Source organism: Microcaecilia unicolor, chromosome 2, assembly GCF_901765095.1.
Source record: "Microcaecilia unicolor chromosome 2, aMicUni1.1, whole genome shotgun sequence".
NCBI lineage: Eukaryota > Metazoa > Chordata > Amphibia > Gymnophiona > Siphonopidae > Microcaecilia > Microcaecilia unicolor.
Window position 1 is genome coordinate 492,771,613 of NC_044032.1, and position 20,509 is coordinate 492,792,121.

A 20,509-nucleotide genomic window follows, 5' to 3' on the forward strand; every position below is an offset into this window, starting at 1 on the left:
CATGACACAGATCTGGAATTCATCTTGGAAGCAGTCTCCAAGACAACTGTTCGATGTATTCGGGCTGCAAAGACCAACACCGGTGGGATTTAAAAGCTTTTTGCGTAGAACTATGTTAATGGTGAAGAGAACCATACTGCAGTTATGGTTGACGGAGGACCGTCCCACAGTCCCACACTGGAGATCAGTGATGATCCAGGCATGCGCCTTGGAAAAGAAGGGTATACCGGACTTGGCCTCCAGAAAAGGAGTGCAATTTTGTAACACCTGGGCCCCATTCTGGGACTCCCTCACACCAGTAGCAAGAAGCAAAATACTGAATTGTTGACTCATGCTTGATAGAGAAGGGTTGGGTAAGGGAAGGGAGAGGCGGGGGGGGGGAGGGGATGGGGAATAGGATAGGAGGGAATAAAAGGAAAAGGCAAGACGAACAATGTGTTCTATAAGATATGTAACTTGAATTAATGTTGTAAGCTATTGATGTTTGGATTGCAATAAACACGATTTATACAACAACAACAAAAATAGTTCCTAATCAAAGTGATCTTTTCGCTAAAATAATTTGCCAGTTGCATGGCTGATGGTTTATTGTCTGTGGCTGAAATGGTTATAATATTCGTGTTTGTAAGATTAGAAAGTATGTTAAAAAGCATCTTAGTATCCAAGTATTACCCTAACTAGTTTGGAATAATACTACTTTCTTTTATACTTTAATAGAATCTTATATTCTTTTTAACTAAAAACTAGCACAACTTGTTCTCCCTAGAAGGATGTTTATGCCAATATCTTTCTAGAACTCTACATCTTCGTTTTAAGGCAAGTAATTCTGAATCAAACCATTTATCTGAATATCTAATTATATTATCTAAAACTTCCTTAAAGTTCTTGCCAAGCTTTAGGAAAATCTGAAATCTCTGAAGATATATTTGTCTCATCAAATTATGACCAGAATGCCAAATGATCATTGGAAAATTTCATTTAATAATGAGTCCTCTGTGGAGGTAAGCCAAGTTTCAGTTAACATAAAACAGCCCAATTGTTTCAATAATCAAATCCTTAATAATGTGAGATTTATTTCCCACAGATCTAGCATTAATATAGACATATGGGATTGATAAATAAGACAACTTCTGACCTTGTTTAGGTAGTTGCAAGTTTGATATAAATCTATGTCTACTATGATCATTTCCTCTTTACAAAACAAGGCATGTTTACCTTTCTGAGAGTTAATAAAATGTGGTAAATATGTAGAACAACCAACCAAGTACCTGTGATCTATTATATACTTCTTTGATCTACTGTAATGAAAAGAAGTATGAGTTGCAGTCCTAAAATAAAATCCATATTGCCCCAATAAAAATAACCAGACAGAAATCAATAAAAACCAATCCATGATAAAATGTAACCTAAATCGGTTAAACTAATCAATAAGGTACCTCTTCACTCAGAACTGCACAGAGGTGGACGCCTTTGGCTTGCGCCTTAGGCAGTGTGCCATGCGGAGATGTGCCGCGGTTTTAGACACCCCGCAGCATCTGACGTGTTAGTAGTCCCAGCCTGCTCCCACGCCAGAGCCAAGTTGACAGTAAAGGGCTATAAGCGGAGAATTCCTCCCATGCCTTAGTATGATGGTATCAAAAGCAATCCTGGCAAGATGGTAGTCAAGAGAAAGCTTGCAAATGCAGATCTTAAAACAGCTTGGACATAAAAGTGCTTCAGCACTAGCCAGAGGTAAATAACAGGGACTGTAGACCTGCTGTTTAAACTCCTTGTGGCTTCTGATGTGTCAGCCAGTAGGTGGAGCCTGCTCCCATACCCAGAGCCAAGTTGACAGCAAAGGGCTATGGCAGAGTGTGCTCCCACGCTGTAGTATGATGGTATCAGAAGCAGTTCTGGCAAGCTCTGAAAACACACCTCTTTAACAAAGCTTACAAAAGTCACCCTTAATGATACAAATCATCCCCCAAACCACCCAAGCACACCTAAAACACTTCTCACACAACATACCCAACATCCGCCTATCTAAATCCTCTTTTACCTCAGCTTATGATCAACTGTATTTAAACCATGTACTGACTTTATCATAACCCTACTCTGTAAGCCACATTGAGCCTGCAAAAAGGTGGGATAATGTGGGGTACAAATGCAATAAATAAATAAATAAAAGATGGTAGTTGAGGGAAAGCTTGCAAATGCAGATCTTAAAACAGCTTAGACATAAAAGTGCTTCAGCGCTGGCCAGCGGTAGTCTTGCAAAAAGGGTGCAATACAGCAAAATGTAATAATTGTGGTTTATTACTCTCCCCTTGAGACAATATTGGAGCTATAGATCCTGTTTCCACTTTTGTGATAAGGTATTTTTCTGGCAGTAATGATGTTGTTAAGGTCATTAGAAAAAATTGGGAAGTGGTGCAATTTTATCCAGTTTTCTAAGAATTATCTTTAAGGATTGCCTTTTCAAGAGGAAGAAATTTGAAAGAGATCCCGAGTCCAGCTGTGTGAAGAACTATCATGAAGAAAACAGTCGTGTATGGCCATTTTAAGTATTTCATGTGCAATATCTGTGATGTTACTTTACAGTGAAGGAATTTACAAACAAGCCATAATTGGATGTATGCATGCTTATGTTCTCTGGGATTTTGCTTTAGAGGCAGAGCAATGCTCTCTATTGGAGATGTCAACATATATGTTGCCTTCTTTCTTGCTATGCAGTTGCTACTTTCTGGTTTGTATAAGAAGCATCCTGAGCAAGTATCTGTTTTTCTCTCTTTTAACCTTGTGTGGACATGCTCATTTTCCATCTACACAAAAAGTTGGAGGAGGATGAAAAGACGCCCCCCCCCCCCCAAAAAAAAGGCAAAGGAAGAGCCTTTGCCGCATTCGGGACTTCTAGAAACACAGCATTCTCAATTTTACTCTTTCTCTCTACAAGTAGAGGGAAGGAATTCTACATTAATTGTAGTTCAGTAGTTGGCATTTGATATCCTTTATTGAATACAAGCTGTTAAGCCCATTAAAACGGGCAAAAAAAATTTTCTGACATATAATGTAAAATTTGATGAACGTAATGTGTATTGCTTGAAAGGGTGCAGGGAAAAGTTGGGGGTACAGAGAGAGTGACAGTGTGTATGTGTGTGTGTGTGTGAGAGAGAGAGAGCTGCTAGGAGTCCCTGTGACAGTGGAGCGGCATTTGCTCCTTAGCCAGTTGTTTCAGGCAGCAAAGCAGGGCTCGTTTTTGAGTAGCCTGCCCCCCTCCCCCATACATATTCCTGTAACCTATATGGCGTATGGTGCAGTATTGTTGGACTTCAGTGAGTTCACTTTATGTGTGGTGTGTGTGAGCGACATGCCTGGGATGCATTCCCGGCATCGCTGTCCCGCTCTGTGTGTGTGTGTGTGTGAGGGAGAGAGAGAGTGTGTGTGTGTGTCTGTGAAAGAGAGAGAAGAGAGTGTGTGAGAGTGAGGTCAGAGAGAGAGAGAGAGACAGAGTTGTTTGAGGCATCAAAGCAGGGCTTGTTTTTGAGTCGCCTGCCCCCCCTCCCCCATACATCTTCCTGTAACCTATCTGGGGTATGGTGCGTTATTGTTGGACTTCAATGTGTTCACTGTATATGTGGTGTGTGTGAGCGACGTGCCTGGGATCCATTCCCGGCGTCGCTGTCCCCGCTGTGTCTGTGTGTGTGTGAGAGAAAGAGAGTGTGTGTGTGTGTGTTTGTGTGAGAGAGAGATTGTGAAAGTGAGTTCAGAGAGAGATAGAGTCAAAGTGTGTGTGTGTCTGTGTGAAAGAGAGAGAGTGTGAGAGTGAATTGAGAGAGCCTCCGAGTTCCAGGCCTCCCTCCCTTCCAGTTCCAGGCCCCCCTCCCTCCCTCCGAGTTCCAGGCCCCCCCCTTCGAGTTCCAGGCCTCCCTCCCTTCCAGTTCCAGGCCCCCCTCCCTCCCTCCGAGTTCCAGGCCCCCCCTTCGAGTTCCAGGCCCCCTTGCCCCCCCAGAGTTCCAGACCCCCTCCTTCCGAGTTCCAATGCCCCCTCCCTCTGAGTTCCAGGCCCCCTCCCCCTCCCACCCAGTTTCAGGCCCCCTCCCTCTCTCTGAGTTCCAAGGCCCCTCCTCCTTCCGCGTTCCAGGCCCCTCCCACCCAGTTTCAGGCTCCTCCCCTCCCTCCGACATAACTTCGGCAAGGGCGGGACACAGGGAGGAAAGGAAGGCTGAAGGGAGGTGATCTGCCACCGCCTGCTGCGCTTTCGGAGGTGAGGCATTGTGAGTTCAATGGAGAGGGCCGGCGGTGACCCTGGGGGGGGGGAGCGGCAGCGGCGACCTCAGGGGGAGGGAGACACTCTGTAACTGGAAGGGAGGGGCGCTTTCGAAAGTGTGACACTGTAAGTTCAACGGAGAGGGCCTACGTGCTGGCGTATTGAAAAGAGAGAGGGAGAGACGGGAGCGACGTTAAAATAAACCGGGAGCAGAAAGGTAGAGCTTCTGGCTGCGCATCAGCACGATATTGTATACGTGCCGCTGTCAGCCTCTAAGAACGTCGGAATTTGGAACAGATCTGTGACGTGCCGCACATGCGCACTGTTCTGCACATCTACAGCACATCGGTCACTCTTCATTTATATAGTAAGATTTTTGCTTAGTGGGGCTGGGGGGGGTGTGTGCATATGTCTAAGATCTATCCTAATAGTGTATATGTATAACAATGATTGTGAAATGTTCAATAATAAAGAGGATGAAGGAGCTGAATATAATACTAGTTCTGAAAATACTCTTCCATATAATAAGCCTGTGTACTTTCCAAATACTACTCATGGAGTACAAAAAATCTTGAAAGGGAAAAAGCCTCAGTACCCTCACCTCCACCCACTGCACATTCTTATAGGGTGAAAAGGACTTTACCAGAGTAGCATGTCATCACAGGCATAAAAAACCCTTTCAAAACAATTGTTAAAACTCCACTTGCATACAATTTCTGGATCAATACTTAAACGTGACCAAAAAACAAGAAAGAGTCTATTCCATATCATCAAGCTGATCAATCCATAGACTGGTGGGTTGTGTCCATCTACCAGCAGGTGGAGATAGAGAGCAAACTTTTGCCTCCCTATATGTGGTCATGTGCTGCCGGAAACTCCCCAGTATGTTCTCTATCTCAGCAGGTGGTGGTCACACACAGCAGCAGCTCTGGCTAGGCCTCCAAGCCTAATCCTTAGGTTTTGTTGAGGCCTGGGGTTGAGGGCTCTTTTGAGCAAGTGCAAACCTGGTGGTGCCAGGTCCCTCCTTTTCTCCCCCCTCCCGCTGGCTCCGTTTAAAAAAAAAAAAATTTTAAAACGTCTTTAAAGGCGTTTAATTCGACGTTTCTTTAAACGTTCATTGCAGCTACTCACTGGGACACCAGTTCGTTACAGCTCGGAGCGGCAAGCAGGTAATTTTACCTTTTTATAGCGGGCAGGGGGTTCCCCGATTCTTCTCCTCGTGGCAATGGCGTCGGAGGGCGAGGGCGCAAAGGGTCGCTCCCCGGATCGCTGGAGCGCTTCTAGAGGGATGCGGGGGTTTTACAACCTGATTCGCCCTTGATGGGTGATAGTTTAGTGACCGATGAATGTCCCGGTCGTTCCTCCGGCGTGGCGGTTTTTTCCCGCCATAACCGCCCATCCCCCGCTCCTCGCCTCCGCCATCTTGGCCGGCCACGCGGCTCGACGGCTTTCTTCGTGGGCCGCCCTTGAGGTTGGAGACATTAATGCCATGAACGCCCTTAATTTGGGCGACGGCACAAAAGCGGCTAAAGGTTAAGCGCCGTTCTTCCCGCGCGGCTCCTTCACGGAGTTTCGCGCCGGACGCCATTTTGGATGCGCAGCATGTCTCTCCCCCGCTAGTGCGAGCGCCGGTTGAGAGTGCGTCTAGGGCTGATTGCCCAGACTGCGGAAGTGCACAGTCTGGGGGGTTTTTCCCCCGAGTTTGTTTGCTGCTGCATCAGGCTTTCCTCATGCAACACGCTGCCCCTGCTCCCTCTTCTGATAAAGAGGTTGAGGTTCCCAGGCCTTGGAGGACTTTTGTCTCCTCCGATGTAGATGAGGGCAGCGTGTCTGAGGTCTCCCAACGATCCTTTGCGGATTCCTTGGAGGAGATAGATCCCCGCTCGGATGGAGCGGATGACCCCTCTGCAGCGCGGCTTTTTAGCCCAGAGGATTGCCCAACCTGTTGTTACAGGCCATGGACACTTTGAAGATTTCCTCTCCGGAGGACGTCTCTCCCTCAGCCCCTGTTGGCTCTGCCATTATGCTGGGGACGAAGCGCCCGCCTAGAACCTTCCACGTGCATGATGCCATGCACACCTTAATTGCGGCTCAATGGGATGTCCCGGAAACGAGCCTTAAAGTGGCTAGGGCTATGTCCCGCCTCTATCCTTTGGCTGTGAGTGAACGTGAGGCCTATCTGTGGCCTACCGTGGATTCTTTAATCACTGCGGTGACTAAGAAAACGGCGTTGCCGGTGGAAGGTGGCACGGCCCTAAAGGACGCCCAAGACAGAAGATTGGAGGCTGGCCTTAAGGTCGTCCTTTGAGGCAGCTGTTTTAGTTTGCAGGCCTCAGTTTGCGGCTCCTATGTGGCCAGGGCGTGCCGGACTATGGTGCAGCGGGCTTCCCCCTCGGATCATTCCTTGGAGGGCTGATTGGCCGGCCCTGGAATCGGGCTTAGCCTATTGGCAGACTTGCTGTATGATGTCTGGAGAGCCTCAGCTAAAGGCATGGCTCAGACAGTCTCTGCGCGGCGGTGGCTTTGGCGGAAACATTGGTCTGCTGACCACGCCTCTAAATCCCGCCTGGCTAGATTGCCTTTTAAAGGCAAGCTGCTCTTGGGGTCGAGCTGGACAAAATCGTGACCGATCTCGGCACGTCTAAGGGCAAGAAATTACCAGAGGTCAGGGCTCGGGTTAGTACTCGTCCCGATACCTCCATACCGCCCGGGCAAGTCGGGTTCCTCTGCCCCCTCTTCCTTCAAGAGGAATTTCTCCCCCAAGCAGCATTCCTTTCGCAGAGACCGCCGTCCCGGAGGTGCTCCCTCCGGTCCTCCCCAGGGTCTCGTACCCAATGTCGGGCCTTGGTCCACGCCCCAGTGCAGATTGGAGGACGGCTGTCCTCGTTTCTGGGCGAGTGGACCACTATAACTTCAGACGCGTGGGTGCTGGAAGTCATCGAGACGGCTACAAGCTAGAGTTCTGCCAACCCTTAAGAGACGGGTTGTACTCTCTCCCTGCAAGTCTCCGGTCAAGCTGTGGTAGTGCAGCAGACCTTGGACAACCTGATCCGCCTGGGTGCGATCGTTCCGGTGCCAAAAAATCAGATTGGCAAGGGACGTTACTCCATTTTCTTTGTGGTTCCAAAGAAAGGAGGTTCTGTCCGGCCTCCTCGACCTCAAAGGGGTCAATCGGGCCTGGAAAGTGAGGCACTTTCGCATGGAGACTCTCCGCTCTGTTATAGCGGCAGTGAAGGCAGGAGAGTTCTTGGCTTCCTTGGACATCAAGGAAGAGTACCTGCATATTCCCATCTGGCCTCCTCTCCAACGCTTTCTGCGTTTTACAGTCCTGAGACGACACTTCCAGTTCAGAGCCCTCCCTTCGGGTTGGCTACTGCTCCGCGGACCTTTTCCAAAGTAATGGGGGTCATAGCGGCCTTCCTGCTAAAGGAAGGAGTACAAGTCCATCCTTATCTGGACGACTGGTTGATCCGAGCCCCTCTTATGCGGAGTGCGGCAAAGCTATGGACCGGGTAGTTGCTCTTTTGAGCTCCCTGGGATGGATCATCAACTGGAAGAAGAGCCAGCTGCGCCCGACTCAGTCCCTGGTGTATCTGGGAGTTCGATTCGACACCCAAGTGGGCAGAGTGTTCCTGCCAGACAATCGGATTGTCAAGCTTCAGGCTCAGGTGGACTAGTTCCTAGTAGCCTCTCCTATTCGGGCTTGGGACTACGTGCAGCTGTTGGGCTCTATGACGGCCACGATGGAAGTAGTGCCCTGGGCCAGGGCTCATATGAGACCACTACAGCTAAATGCTGCGCTGGACTCCGATGTCGGAGGATTATGCTGTGCGCCTTCCCGTGGACCCAGCAGTGCGCAAGGCGCTGAGCTGGTGGACGCAGACAGACAAGTTGTCTGCTGGATTGCCTCTGGTGACCCCGGAGTGGATTGTCGTCACGACAGACGCCTCTTTGATGGGCTGGGGAGCCCACTGCTTGGGAAGGACAGCGCAGGGGCTCTAGTCTCCTGCAGAGGCAAGTGGTCTATCAACCTCCTGGAACTCAGAGCCATTCGGTTGGTGTTATTGGAGTTCATCCCGGTACTGGTGTGGAAGCCTGTACGGGTCCGGTCGGACAATGCCACGGCTGTGGCCTATATCAACCGCCAGGGAGGTACCAAGAGCGCCCCTCTAGCCAAGGAGGCTATGAGTCTTTGCCAGTGGGCGGAAGCGAACCTGGAGCAGCTTTCAGCGGCCCACATTGCCGGAGTCATGAATGTCAAGGCGGTCTTCTCAGTCGCCATCCCTTGGAGCCCGGAGACTGGCAACTATCTGCTCAGTGCGTTCTTGGACATCACGAAGCGCTGGGGCCAGCCGAGCCTAGTTCTGATGGCGTCATCGGCCAATTGCCAAGTGCCGCGCTTTTTCAGCAGAGGACGGGACCCTCGATCCCTGGGAGTAGATGCTCTTCTCCAGCAGTGGCCGACACAAGAGCTCCTCTATGTGTTCCCGCCCTGGCCCATGTTGGGCAGGGGCTAGACAGGGTGGCAAAGCATCCCGGCAGGGTAATCCGGGTGGGTCCGGATTGGCCCAGACGTCCCTGGTATGCGGACTTGATCAGGCTTTCAGTCGACGATCCTCTGCGGCTGTCAGTGGAGCAGGGCCTGTTACATCAGGGTCCCGTGGTGATGGAGGATCTCTCCCCCTTTGGTCTTACGGCCTGGCTATTGAGCGGCAGCGTCTGAGGAAGAAGGGCTTCTCAGACAAGGTCATCGCCACTATGCTAAGAGCGAGGAAGCGCTCTACTTCTACTGCTTACGCCAGGGGTTTGGCGTATGTTTGCAGCGTGGTGTGAAGCAGGCTCACTTTCTTCCCTTCACTGCTCCAATTTTCTTCAGTGTTGGCGTTCCTGCAAGAAGGTCTGGAGAAAGGCCTGTCGCTCAGTTCCCTTAAAGTCCAGGTAGCGGCTCTGGCTTGCTTCAGGGGTCGCCTGAAGGGTGCTTCCCTGGCTTCGCAGCCAGATGTGGTGCGCTTTCTCAAGGGAGTTAATCACCTGCGCCCTCCTCTGCACTCAGTGGTGCCTGCGTGGAATCTCAACCTGGTGCTAAGAGCATTGCAGAAGCCGCCTTTTGAACCCTTGTCGAGGGCATCTCTGAAAGACCTGACGTTGAAAGCAGTCCTTTTTGGTGGCTATTACTTCAGCCAGAAGAGTTTCCGAGCTCCAGGCGCTCTCATGTCGAGAGCCTTTTCTGCAGTTCACTGAGGCAGGAGTGACTATTCGCACAGTGCCTTCCTTCCTGCCCAAGATTGGTTCTCGCTTCCATGTGAATCAGCAGCTCTGTCTCCCTTCCGTTTCGTAGGGAGGACTACCCAGAGGAGTACTCCGCTCTTGAATATCTGGATGTGAGACGAGTCATCATCAGATACTTGGAAGTGACCAATGATTTCCGGAAATCGGATCATCTGTTTGTCCTGTTTGCAGGTCCTCGTAAGGGTCTGCAGGCTGCTAAGCCTACAGTGGCAAGATGGGTCAAGGAAGCCATTGCAGCGGCTTATGTGGCCGCGGGGAAGGTGCCGCCTATCCAGCTGAAGGCTCACTCCACTAGAGCTCAGGCGGCCTCGATGGGCAGATGCCGGATCCGTCTCCTTGGAAGAGATATGCAAGGCGGCAACTTGGGCTTCGGCTCATACATTCTCCAAGCATTACCGTTTGACTGTGGCTGCACGGGCGGAGGCCCGGTTGGAGCTTCAGTGTTGCGGTCAGGGATTTCAATGTCCCGCCCTGGGTGAGTACTGCTTCGGTACATCCCACCAGTCTATGGATTGATCAGCTTGATGATATGGAAGGTAAAATTATGTATAATCATACCTGATAATTTTCTTTCCATTAATCATAGCTGATCAATCCATAGCCCCTCCCAGATATCTGTACTGTTTTTATTCTGGTTGCATTTCAGGTTCAAGTTTAGTCTTCAGTTACTTCAGAAAGACTTCGTGTTCAAGTTTTTTCACTTGGATTCTTCAAGAGTTGAGACGAGTTTGTGTTACAGTGAGCTGCTGCATTCCTCTCCCCCCCGTTTTACGGGGCTGGATTGAGACATAAATTTCTGCCGGCACTCCCTCCCGCTTCGTGCGGCTGTAGGGCAGTTTTGTACCCTTCCCGCTTCGGCGGGTGTTAGGGTCAGTCAGCTCCTCCCGCGGTTGCGGTTGCAGGATAAGCCAGATCCCCCCGCATCGGCGGGTGTGGTTGTCCCTCCCCCGCTCCGCGGGGATGAGCTGGACGGATTCCCCTCCCCCACTTGTGTGGGGATGAGCTGGGTTAATTCCCCTCCCCCGTTTCGGCGGTGGTGAGCTGGGCAGAGTGTCCCTTCGTGGGTGTAATTCTCTAAGTGCTGAGTCCTGCGGATGGAGCTTTGATATCGACATACTGAGGAGTTTCCGGCAGCACATGACCACATATAGGGAGGCAAAAGTTTGCTCTCTATCTCCACCTGCTGGTAGATGGACACAACCCACCAGTCTATGGATTGATCAGCTATGATTAATGGAAAGAAAATTATCAGGTATGATTATACATAATTTTACCATGACTTATTTTAAAAAAAAAAACAGAGTGCTTTATCCACTTGTATAAATAACACTGACTGTGGCCAAAGTTTCACTATAAAGCCATCATGGTGCTATGTTTCTGAAGAAGGCAGAATAGCTTTAGCTAGGACCTTTTTTGTAACCTTATGCTAAGACCCTGGCTGTTCTTTTTCAGTGTAATTGGGTACAGTAAAAAGAGTAGCATGGGGAAAAAAAGAAAGTAGACATGTTTGAAAGTAGACGTTTCCTCTCCTTGGAAGTAATGGGAGCTATGCAGACAAAAGGGAAGAAAATATATGGGGTAGGGACCTGACAGACTTTTATTTTTTTAATTGACATTTATATGGGTGAATAGCAATTTGTGGGCAGATAAAGAGAAGTAAAGTGTAGATGTGCTCCAGATTATCTTCATTTGTGCTTTTTGCTAATAGTTAATGAGAGTTTGAAAACGTAGCAAGTAGCCATAATATTCAGGGCTGATGTTAACGAGGGGGTACAGCCAGAGTAGTAACCCTGGGTCCCCATGTCACAGGGGGACCCCAACCCTGCCCAAAGCTTAAGGAGGCACAGCCTGTTGTCAGCCTTAGGAGTCACTCTCCTGAATTTCTGCCCTGGACCCCTGCTTGTTTAACACTGGCTCTCTTAGCTGCTCTTCTCCTCCTCAAGGCCAAAACTACCTTAAAGTGAATTAACCCTTAAATGTTTTACATTAGCTTTTTATAATATATAGTATACGTTGCATAATTAGCTGACTATTTTCTATGAGGATTCAAGTTAAATCTGTGTTAACTTAAGAAGAAAATAGATTTATTGTCATTTGTTTCAACCCATCTGTAAGATATTTACTTTTCTTTATTTTAGGTGCTCTCATTTGTCACGAAAAACTTCTCTTGCAGATAAATACTGAGCGAGAAATCGGGAACATGGGCTATAAACTGGGACAGGTTTGTTCATATCAGTATTTCAGATAAAAGTTGATGTTATAAAAATTCAGTTCACAAGTAAATACAGCATCTGTATCCTAAAATGTAATCATTTTTATGGTAGCTAAAATTGTGCTTATTAATACGAAATTCCATCTCTGAGCAGGGACCGTCCTTCTTTGTTAAATTGTACAGCGCTGCATGACCCTAGTAGTGCTCTAGAAATGTTAAGTAGTAGTAGTTATGCTAAAATTCATGCTGTTAAATAGAATATAGACTTTTTAAACTTCAGCTCTCTTAAATAGTAAACAGAATGTATGGCTAAATGGCATTTGGAAGTAAGCTCAGTGTGCCCCTTGTGTGGTTGAAATTGTCTTTGAAATTGTCTAGGAAAGATAGAAACATAGAAGCATGACGGCAGATAAAGGCCATATGACCCATCCAGTCTGCCCATCCTCTGTAACCCCTAACTCTTCCTTTTCCTAAGCAATCCCATATGCTTATTTCATGCCTTTTTAAATTCTGGAACAGTCCTCGACTCCACAACCTCCACCGGGATGATTCGTTGTTAAGAATAGCGAATATTCTTTCTGCTTCATTTTCTGTGTACTGTAATGAAGGGAGTATATCCTAAAATAGAGTTCCATAATTCTGTGCCTTTTTTTTCATTTAGAATATAGTGTTTTTCCATATTATCCAAGCAAAGGAGAGGAACGCAAGGGTGCAACAAGGACCATAAAACAAGAATGGGTATGGAGAGCGATCTTTATTCAAAGACCTGACATGGGCTGTGATTTGCCAAATGTCTGTTTCAAGGGTCAACTGTAATTATAATTCCTGAGATTTTACTGAGTGTAATCCAATATATACCCATCGAAAGGAAAAGTGATGAGAAAGAGCTCCTTTTAAGATTCCCTCTAAGTTTCCTTCTTCTTTTGTGCTGGAAAGTTGAGCACTACTCTGAGGTCCCGATGATTAGTTTCCCCGTTCTGTTCTGAACACGCTGCAAAATTAGCTCCGGAACAGTTTGGGGAAACAATGTTCCCATGATCAAAACTACTAGCATGCAAATTTATGAGAGCTATTAGTTTTGATCCTCAGGCGAATTCTGTGGGAAGATTGTGCTCAAGGCACAATCCGCCCGCAGAATTGTTTGACAGGTGTCAAAAAAAGCCTGGACTTCTCAAATGTACCAGTGCAAGAGGTAGTCTAGCGCCCTCCCGACCTGACCCCCCACCCTACCCCAACATGGAAGACACCCCCAGACCCCACCTGGTGGTCTAGTGCCCCCTGAACCCCCCCTGTACCCTCCTCCATCTAGCTCCGCCTCCAAATGGCGGTGACCTACTCAGTGCATCCTGGGATGTGCTGGGCAGGCTTCCCTACCATATAATTTATAATTTAAATGAGCTCTGCAGTATTCCATGGCTTGCTCGTTTGTCACGCCAGGGTCTTCTGTTCATACTGTGCTGGTAATTGCGGGTGCTAGTGGCCTCTAGAGCCTGCATTTACCTTTGAACATCAGCCCCTGGGTTCACAGGAACTTTTCTGTGATTGCAGACAAATATCTGTTCCTTGGATTTGAGCTCTGTGGAAGTTCAACTCTGGTGGTTGTACTCCTAGAACTCAAGAGATGATAGTCCTCGGTTTCTCCTGTTTCCCCCTCTAAAGCCAAGCTCTAACTGCAACTGATTCTTTCCTGATTAGAAATGCTTGCCTTTATATATTTCTTTGTTTTTGTTTTTGAGTTGAAAACTTTCTATGAAGAGCAAAGCATGGATCACCAACCCTGGAAGACCAACAGATTAAAAACTGAAACAGGAAGGTGAGGGTCTAACAGCTGCACAGTGCAGGCCCTGGGGAAAGCTGTACTGTCAGGCTGCAGCTGTTAGAACCTCACCTTCCCGTTTCAGTTTTTAATCTGTTGGTCTTCCGGGGTTGGAGCTCCATGCTTTGCTCTTCATAGAAAGTTTTAAACTGAAAAATAAAAACAAAGAATTTGCAAAGGAGCTCCTCCTCTGCAACCCCAAGTTTCCTTTCGATTGGGTATACATTGGATTATGCCCAGTGAAACCTTTGCAATTATTATTACAGCTGACCCCTGAAGCAGGCATTTACCGAAACAAGACCTGTGTCAGGTTTTTGAATATAGATTGCTCTCCATACCCATTCCTGAGGCCTGCGTGCTTTTTTTTCTTGTTCTATTTTTCCATATTATCATTAAAGCACTCTCTTTTTCTTTTTTTCTTTTGTTTATATTCATTTTTTGTTTATATGTTTTTTGTTTTGGCCTTTGTCCATTAACAAATGACAGAAGAAAGAATACTTCTCTGATAAGACATCAACATTAAACAGCCGAGTTGAAAAGTGCACACATACAGTGTAACACAATGAGGTGTATTTTCAAAGCATTTAGACTTACAATGTTACATGGAGGGGTATTTTCGATATGACGTCTAAGTCAAACTTTGGGTGTTTTGCTAAAAACCTGCAAAATTCAAGTGGGGAATATAGTCACTTTCAAAACAGGAAAAGTCTATCTTTTTTTTTTTTTTTCAAAAATTGCTGTTTGCTAGATGTTTTTGTGCGTTTATCTTTTTGGTCCATTTCCAAAAAGAAAAATGTCCAAATGAAAAACGCACAAACTCAATCCTTTGGGATATAAGAGGAGTAAGCAATCTTAGTAGACTGGCCACACAGACATCCCAGGAGAGTAATGGGGCACCCTAGGGGGCACTGCAATGGACTTGAAATAAATGCTCCCAGGTATACATCTCACCATTGCTCCCTTATCTTGTCTGCTGAGCCCCCTAAAACCCACTACCCCCAGCTGTGCACCACTACAATCACCCTTATGGGTGAAGGTAGCACCTATATGTGGGTGCAATGGGTTTTTGCTGAGTTTTGGAGGGCTCACGTTTTTTACCACAAGTGTAACAGGTAGGGTGAGGTATAGGCCTGGGTCCACCTGTCTGCAGTGCACTGCACCCACCACTAGACTACTCCAGGGACCTGAATGCTGCTGTAATGGACCTGAGTATAACATCTGAGGCTGGCATAGACACTGGTAAGTAATGTTTTTAATCACATTTTTGGAGGGTGGGAGGGGGTCAGTGACCACTGGGGGAGTAAAGGGAGGTCATCCCTGATTCCCTCCGGTAGTCATCTGGTCTTTTATTAAAACAGGTCTAGGCCAAAACGTCCAACTTATAGCCCTGGATATTTTTGTTTTGTTCCATTATGGCAGAAAAATGTCCAAGTGTTAGGAACACTCAGATCCCACCCTTAACACACACCCAGCATGTCCCCTTGTGATTTGATAGCACTTCTGATGGACTTCATAGAAAAATGTCTAAAAATTGGTTTCAAAAATACCAATTTGGACATTTTGTGAAAAAAATGTCCAAATGCAGATTTATGTCACTTTTTGGACGTTTTTTCTCTTTGAAAATGAGCCCCATAGTAACCTATGGAACGCTATAAGTCTAAGTGCTTTGAAAATGAGCCCCAATGTTCTGTTTTATCTTTCTTTATTGGCAGACCGGCACATCTGAGTTTTAGGGAGGGGTATGAATGAGTATGGCTTTCTAGCATGGTAAGGAGTGTGTGGGTGAGGGAAAATGTATGTGGTGGGGTAAAGTATGTGGGCTGCATTTGTCTGCAGTGTACTGAGGGGATGGTGAGGATCATTTTATTTCAAAAAATAGGGAAAATGTGTGTGTGTGTGTATATATATATACAGTGTGTATTAAGTGCACGTCAGATAAGAGCATGCTCTGTTTAACTGCATGCTGTACTTCGGTCCCGTTTTTGGCACCATCAATTTCTATGGGGACAAACTTCGTTTTAGCGCTCCACTGAAAGTGCAAGATTCTCTTATATGCGTGGTTCAAGACTGCTGCTCTGCAGGAAAGACTCCGCATAAGCACATGCATGGAATATGGAAAGCCGATTGGCACGTGACAACCGAGATTTCAAATTTACCGCCTCTTTAACTGCCCCAGGCAATTAGGGGAAAGAATGTTGTTGGAGCATGCACCGGCGTTGTTGTCACGGCGGCGGCGGGACTATAAGACTTTAACACTGGCTGAACGAATAGAAGTTCTTAAAAAATTAGAAAACAAAGAAAGATTCTGTAAATAGCTAGGTGGAGAGTAATGAAAAAGCAAACTTGCTAAACAAATACTTCTGTGTTTGCAAAAGAAAATTCTAGAGAAAGGCCACAATTGGCTGGCAAAGGTACATATGAGAATGGAGTAGATATTGCACCATTCACAAAAGAAAGTGTTTATGAACAACTGGAAAAATTGAAAGTGGACAAAACCATGGCAGAATGGGATCCATCCCAGGATACTGAGGGAGCACAGAGAGGTTCTGGCAGGTCCTCTTAAAGATTTGTTTAATAATTCCTTGGAGGGTTGAGAGGTTCCACAGGATTGGAGAAGAGTGGACATGGTCCCTCTTCACAAAAGTGGTGACAAAGAAGAAGCAGGAAACTACAGTCCGTTAAGTCTCACTTTGGTTATTGGAAAAGTAATGGAAGCATTGCTGAAGGAAAAGATAGTGAATTTCCTGGAATCCAGTGGGTTACAAAATTTGAGGCAACATGGTTTTAAGAAAGTAACTCATGGAGTGGGGGCAGAGCAAGATGGCGGCACCAACAGCTCCACGTAAGTGACTCATCCAGGTCTCCTGAGCTTTTTATCTTTTTCTTCGTTTTCTACGAAACTTTTTCTTACTTACTGTGAAAATGCCACATACAAAGAGGAAGGGAACTGTCAGAGTCGGAGCCCAGCCCACACTGACATCAACACCAACCCAGCAGACTCTGGAGAGTTTCTTAACGAGGCAGTCCACTCAGAGTGCGATCGGAGACCCCGCTGATCTTTCGGCGCAAGGAGAAGCCAGGATTCTGGGGCAGGACACATCGTTGTCTCCTCCAACGCTCTTTCCACCTCTGCAACCGGCTGTAATCGGCGACTATGATTGATCCCTAAGCCGCAAATACGGAAAAAGGGTAACATGTCTGGGACCCGCAGCCGAATTAACAACCGAGGCCTCAATTTCATCTGAGGCTCAGAGTGCTGTTATGGCGCAGAGGCCAGAAACAACTGCGGTCTCCTCTGCGAAGGTAACGCTGGAGGCCATTTGGGAAGCGCTCTAGCGTTTGGATCACACTGTGACGGCTTCAACGGGCAAAATAGAAACACTTGTGAGTAATGTTCAAAATCTATCTGTAATTCCCTTAAATCTTTGGAATTATTAATGAAACCCAACTACTAAACCAAAGATATAATGCCACTGATGCAGACACATAGCATCGTACTCAAACATATAAATGTATTATTATTTTATTTGTATTTATGTGTGTAACTTTAAATTTTTAAAGACAGCCCTCAGACAAACCACCACTTTTAAGGCAAACTCATTTCTTTCTGCCCGGTGGAATAGCACCTCTTTCATCCGGCAATCTCTTCTAAGTGAACATACGTGCTATTACGTCAACACAACAGTGCTCTAAAGTGCAATGTGCTCCAAAACACAACATAACTTAAAATACTGAAACATGAACTTATCTTTAGTCATTGTTATTTGTTCCCATATTCATTTTTTCGTTTCTCCATATATCATCATTATTCACTCCTCCATGTTTCGCTATAAATTTTATAGTCCTTGCCACTCTCAGTCCCAAAATACAAAAAAATCAATGATCCATAAGACTTAATCCGCGAGGCTTCCCCTGGTAACGCCCGACACCGCGGATTTCACTATTTTCTTCAGGGACTTGGCTTAAACGCCCAACACTGCTATTCAAATATAAAAAATTGTTGTTGACTGAGGCAAAATCTATCTGTTGCATTCACATCGATGAAAAATGAGGTTAATGAGAAAATAAATCTTTTGAATGAAGAAAATGTTAAATTGAAAGAAGTCTCGCTGAAACTTATAAAGGATAATACACTGATACATAATAAATTGGAATACTTTGAAAATTATAATCGAAAGTTAAGCATTCGTTTGTTGAACTTTCTTCGAACATCAGTGTATACCTCCTTGGATTTATTTAAATGATACGTGGTTGAGAACTTAAAATTTTCCCCTGATAGTATACCACCTTTAAACAAAATATACTTTTTGCCTACAAAAACAATTAAAGAAGACCCACAGAATCCTTTACAACTTGTCAGCCGCTTCTCTCGGCCGCGTAATTGTCTCTCTCCCTTATCTGTGCTGTCTGCTTCCGACTCCACACTCGTCAGTGCAGTTCGCTCTCACTGCCACACAGTTCCGCTAGCAAGGCGGTGCAACACAGTTCAGCTTGCCCGTCTTTTAAACAAAGTTCAGCTAGTCAGGCTTTAACCCCAGTTCTGCTGGCCAGGCTTTAAACACAGTTCTGCTAGCCAGGCTTCAAACACAGTTCGGCTAGCCAGGTTTTCCAACAAAGTTCTGCTAGCCAGGCTTTAAACACAGTTCTGCTAGCCAGGCTTTAAACACAGTTCTGCTAGCCAGGCTTCAAACACAGTTCGGCTAGCCAGGCTTTCCAACAAAGTTCAGCTAGTCAGGCTTTAAACACAGATCTGCTAGCCAGGCTTCAAACCCAGTTCGGCTAGCCAGGCTTTCCCACACCGCCCTCTTCAGCAAGGCCTCAAAACATTTCAACTTAGATAAGCTTTAAACACAGCCCAGCTTAGCCAGGCTTTAAAGATCCACCACCCTCATTTGTCAACACTTTACCTCTTGACATCCACCCGCCGGATCTCTCCTGACTATTATTCTTTTCTTGATACTTTTGGGCTCCTCTAGAAGTCACTCTTCTTCTCCAGCCACTTCCTCTCCCACCTCCATTTCCTCTTCCACACCTTCTCCTCCTACCTGCTCCAACTCCTCCCATTCCATCCCCTCATTCTCCACCCCCTTCCTCAGGTGTTCCACCCTCTCCTCAGCTCTTCCGTACCCTGGTACAATCAATGGTAATAAGCCATCTGGACTACTGCAATGCACTATATGCGGGCTGCAAAGAACAGTCTATCAAAAAACTTCAAACAGCCCAGAATACCGCCGCCAGACTCATATTTGGAAAAACTAAATATGAAAGTGCAAAACCCCTAAGAGAGAAACTTCACTGGCTCCTACTCAAGGAACGCATTGCGTTCAAGATCTGCACGATGGTACACAAAATCATTCACGCAGACGCCCCTATCTACATGCTAAATCTCGTGGACCTACCTCCCAGAAATGCCATAAGATCATCCCGCCAATTTCTCAACCTGCACTTCCCCGGCTGTAAAGGACTAAAATACAAGCTGATACACTCCACCACCTTCTCTTACATGAGCACACAGTTGTGGAATGCATTACCTTCAGCCCTGAAAACTACTGACAAATTAATGAATTTTCCCAAATCCTTGAAGACTCATCTCTTCAACAAGGCCTACAAAGAGAACCCATAGCCTTACAAAACTACCCCACAAGTCCACCCAGCTATGATAGTCCACCTTCTATACTATCCTCCCTAACACCGCCTTCTCTCTTCCATTACTTAATCTTTGTATACTACCAGTTGTATTTGATATCCTGTAATGACTATGCCATAACAAAACTGTACACTACCAATTGTATCTGATTTCCTGTAATGACTATGTCATAATAAAACTCTGTAAGCCACATTGAGCCTGCAAATAGGTGGGATAATGTGGGATACAAATGCAATAAATAAATAAATAATGGAGAGCCAAACGTTACTTGTATCATTCATTTTCCAACAAGACTTAGAATCTGTGAGGAAAATGGCTTTAGAAAATTTGCAAATTCCATTCTTTGGGGGGAACGTTTGGGGTTTCCCGGACGTTACTAAACAAACCTAAGCAAGGAGAAAAGATTTTCTTGCACTACGGACTGCCACGTTAGCTTTAGGAGCTACGTTTAATTTGAATTATCCCTGTAAATGCAACATAAAGTATATGGGTGTAAAATATGTTTTCTTTATTCCTGAACATTTAAAACAATTTATTGATCAGAAAAAGGTATTATGATGCAAGTTGGATTCGTGCAGTTTGAGCCAGTGTTAAAAGTATTGTTATTATTTAGTGGATAATGTGTTAAGCTTTACTTTAATTTTAAATGACTAATTCTCATCTCCTGAGTTTACTTGGTGGTCTAATACAAGATGAAATACTTTTTCTTTATGTTAATGATTTAAGATTTCCTGGAATCAACTAATCTTTTTTTTTCTGATTCAAGTATTATATGCTTGTAAAATTTAAAATGATAAATAAAGAATTTCAAAAAAAGAAAGTAACTCATGCCAATGAATATGATTGAATTCTTTGACTGGGCAACCAGAAAATTGGATCGAGGATATGTGCTAGACGTAATCTACTTGGATTTCAGCAAAGCCTTTGACATGGTTCCTCATAGGAGGCTCTTGAATAAACTTGATAGGTTGAGGTTAGGACCCAAAGTGGTGACCTGGATTAGAAACTGGTTGACAGACAGACGCCAGAGGGTTATGGTCAATGGCATTTACTTGGAGAAAGAAAATGTGAGTAGTGGAGTGCCTCAAGGATTGGTGCTGGGGCCGATTCTGCTCAGTATATTTATGAGTGACAATGTTGAAGGGTTAAAAGGTAAAGTTTGCCTTTTTAAGGATGATAAAAAGGTTTGTAACAGAATGGACATCCCAGAAGGAGTTTGAAACATGAAAAAGGATCTGCAAAAAGTTAGAAGAATGGGCTAATGTTTGTCAGTTAAGATTTAATGCAAGGAAGTGCAGA

At 45.8% G+C, this 20,509-nt stretch overlaps 1 protein-coding gene across 1 annotated transcript in view; it reads left to right on the top strand.

The window, feature by feature from the left end:
- HTT (huntingtin) overlaps positions 1-20,509 on the top strand; it is a 990,576-nt gene that overhangs the window by 870,284 nt on the left and 99,783 nt on the right. The window contains exon 57 of the mRNA XM_030191138.1: positions 11,674-11,756. Coding sequence (XP_030046998.1) covers positions 11,674-11,756 — 83 coding nt within the window. The remainder of the gene's footprint in view (positions 1-11,673; positions 11,757-20,509) is intronic.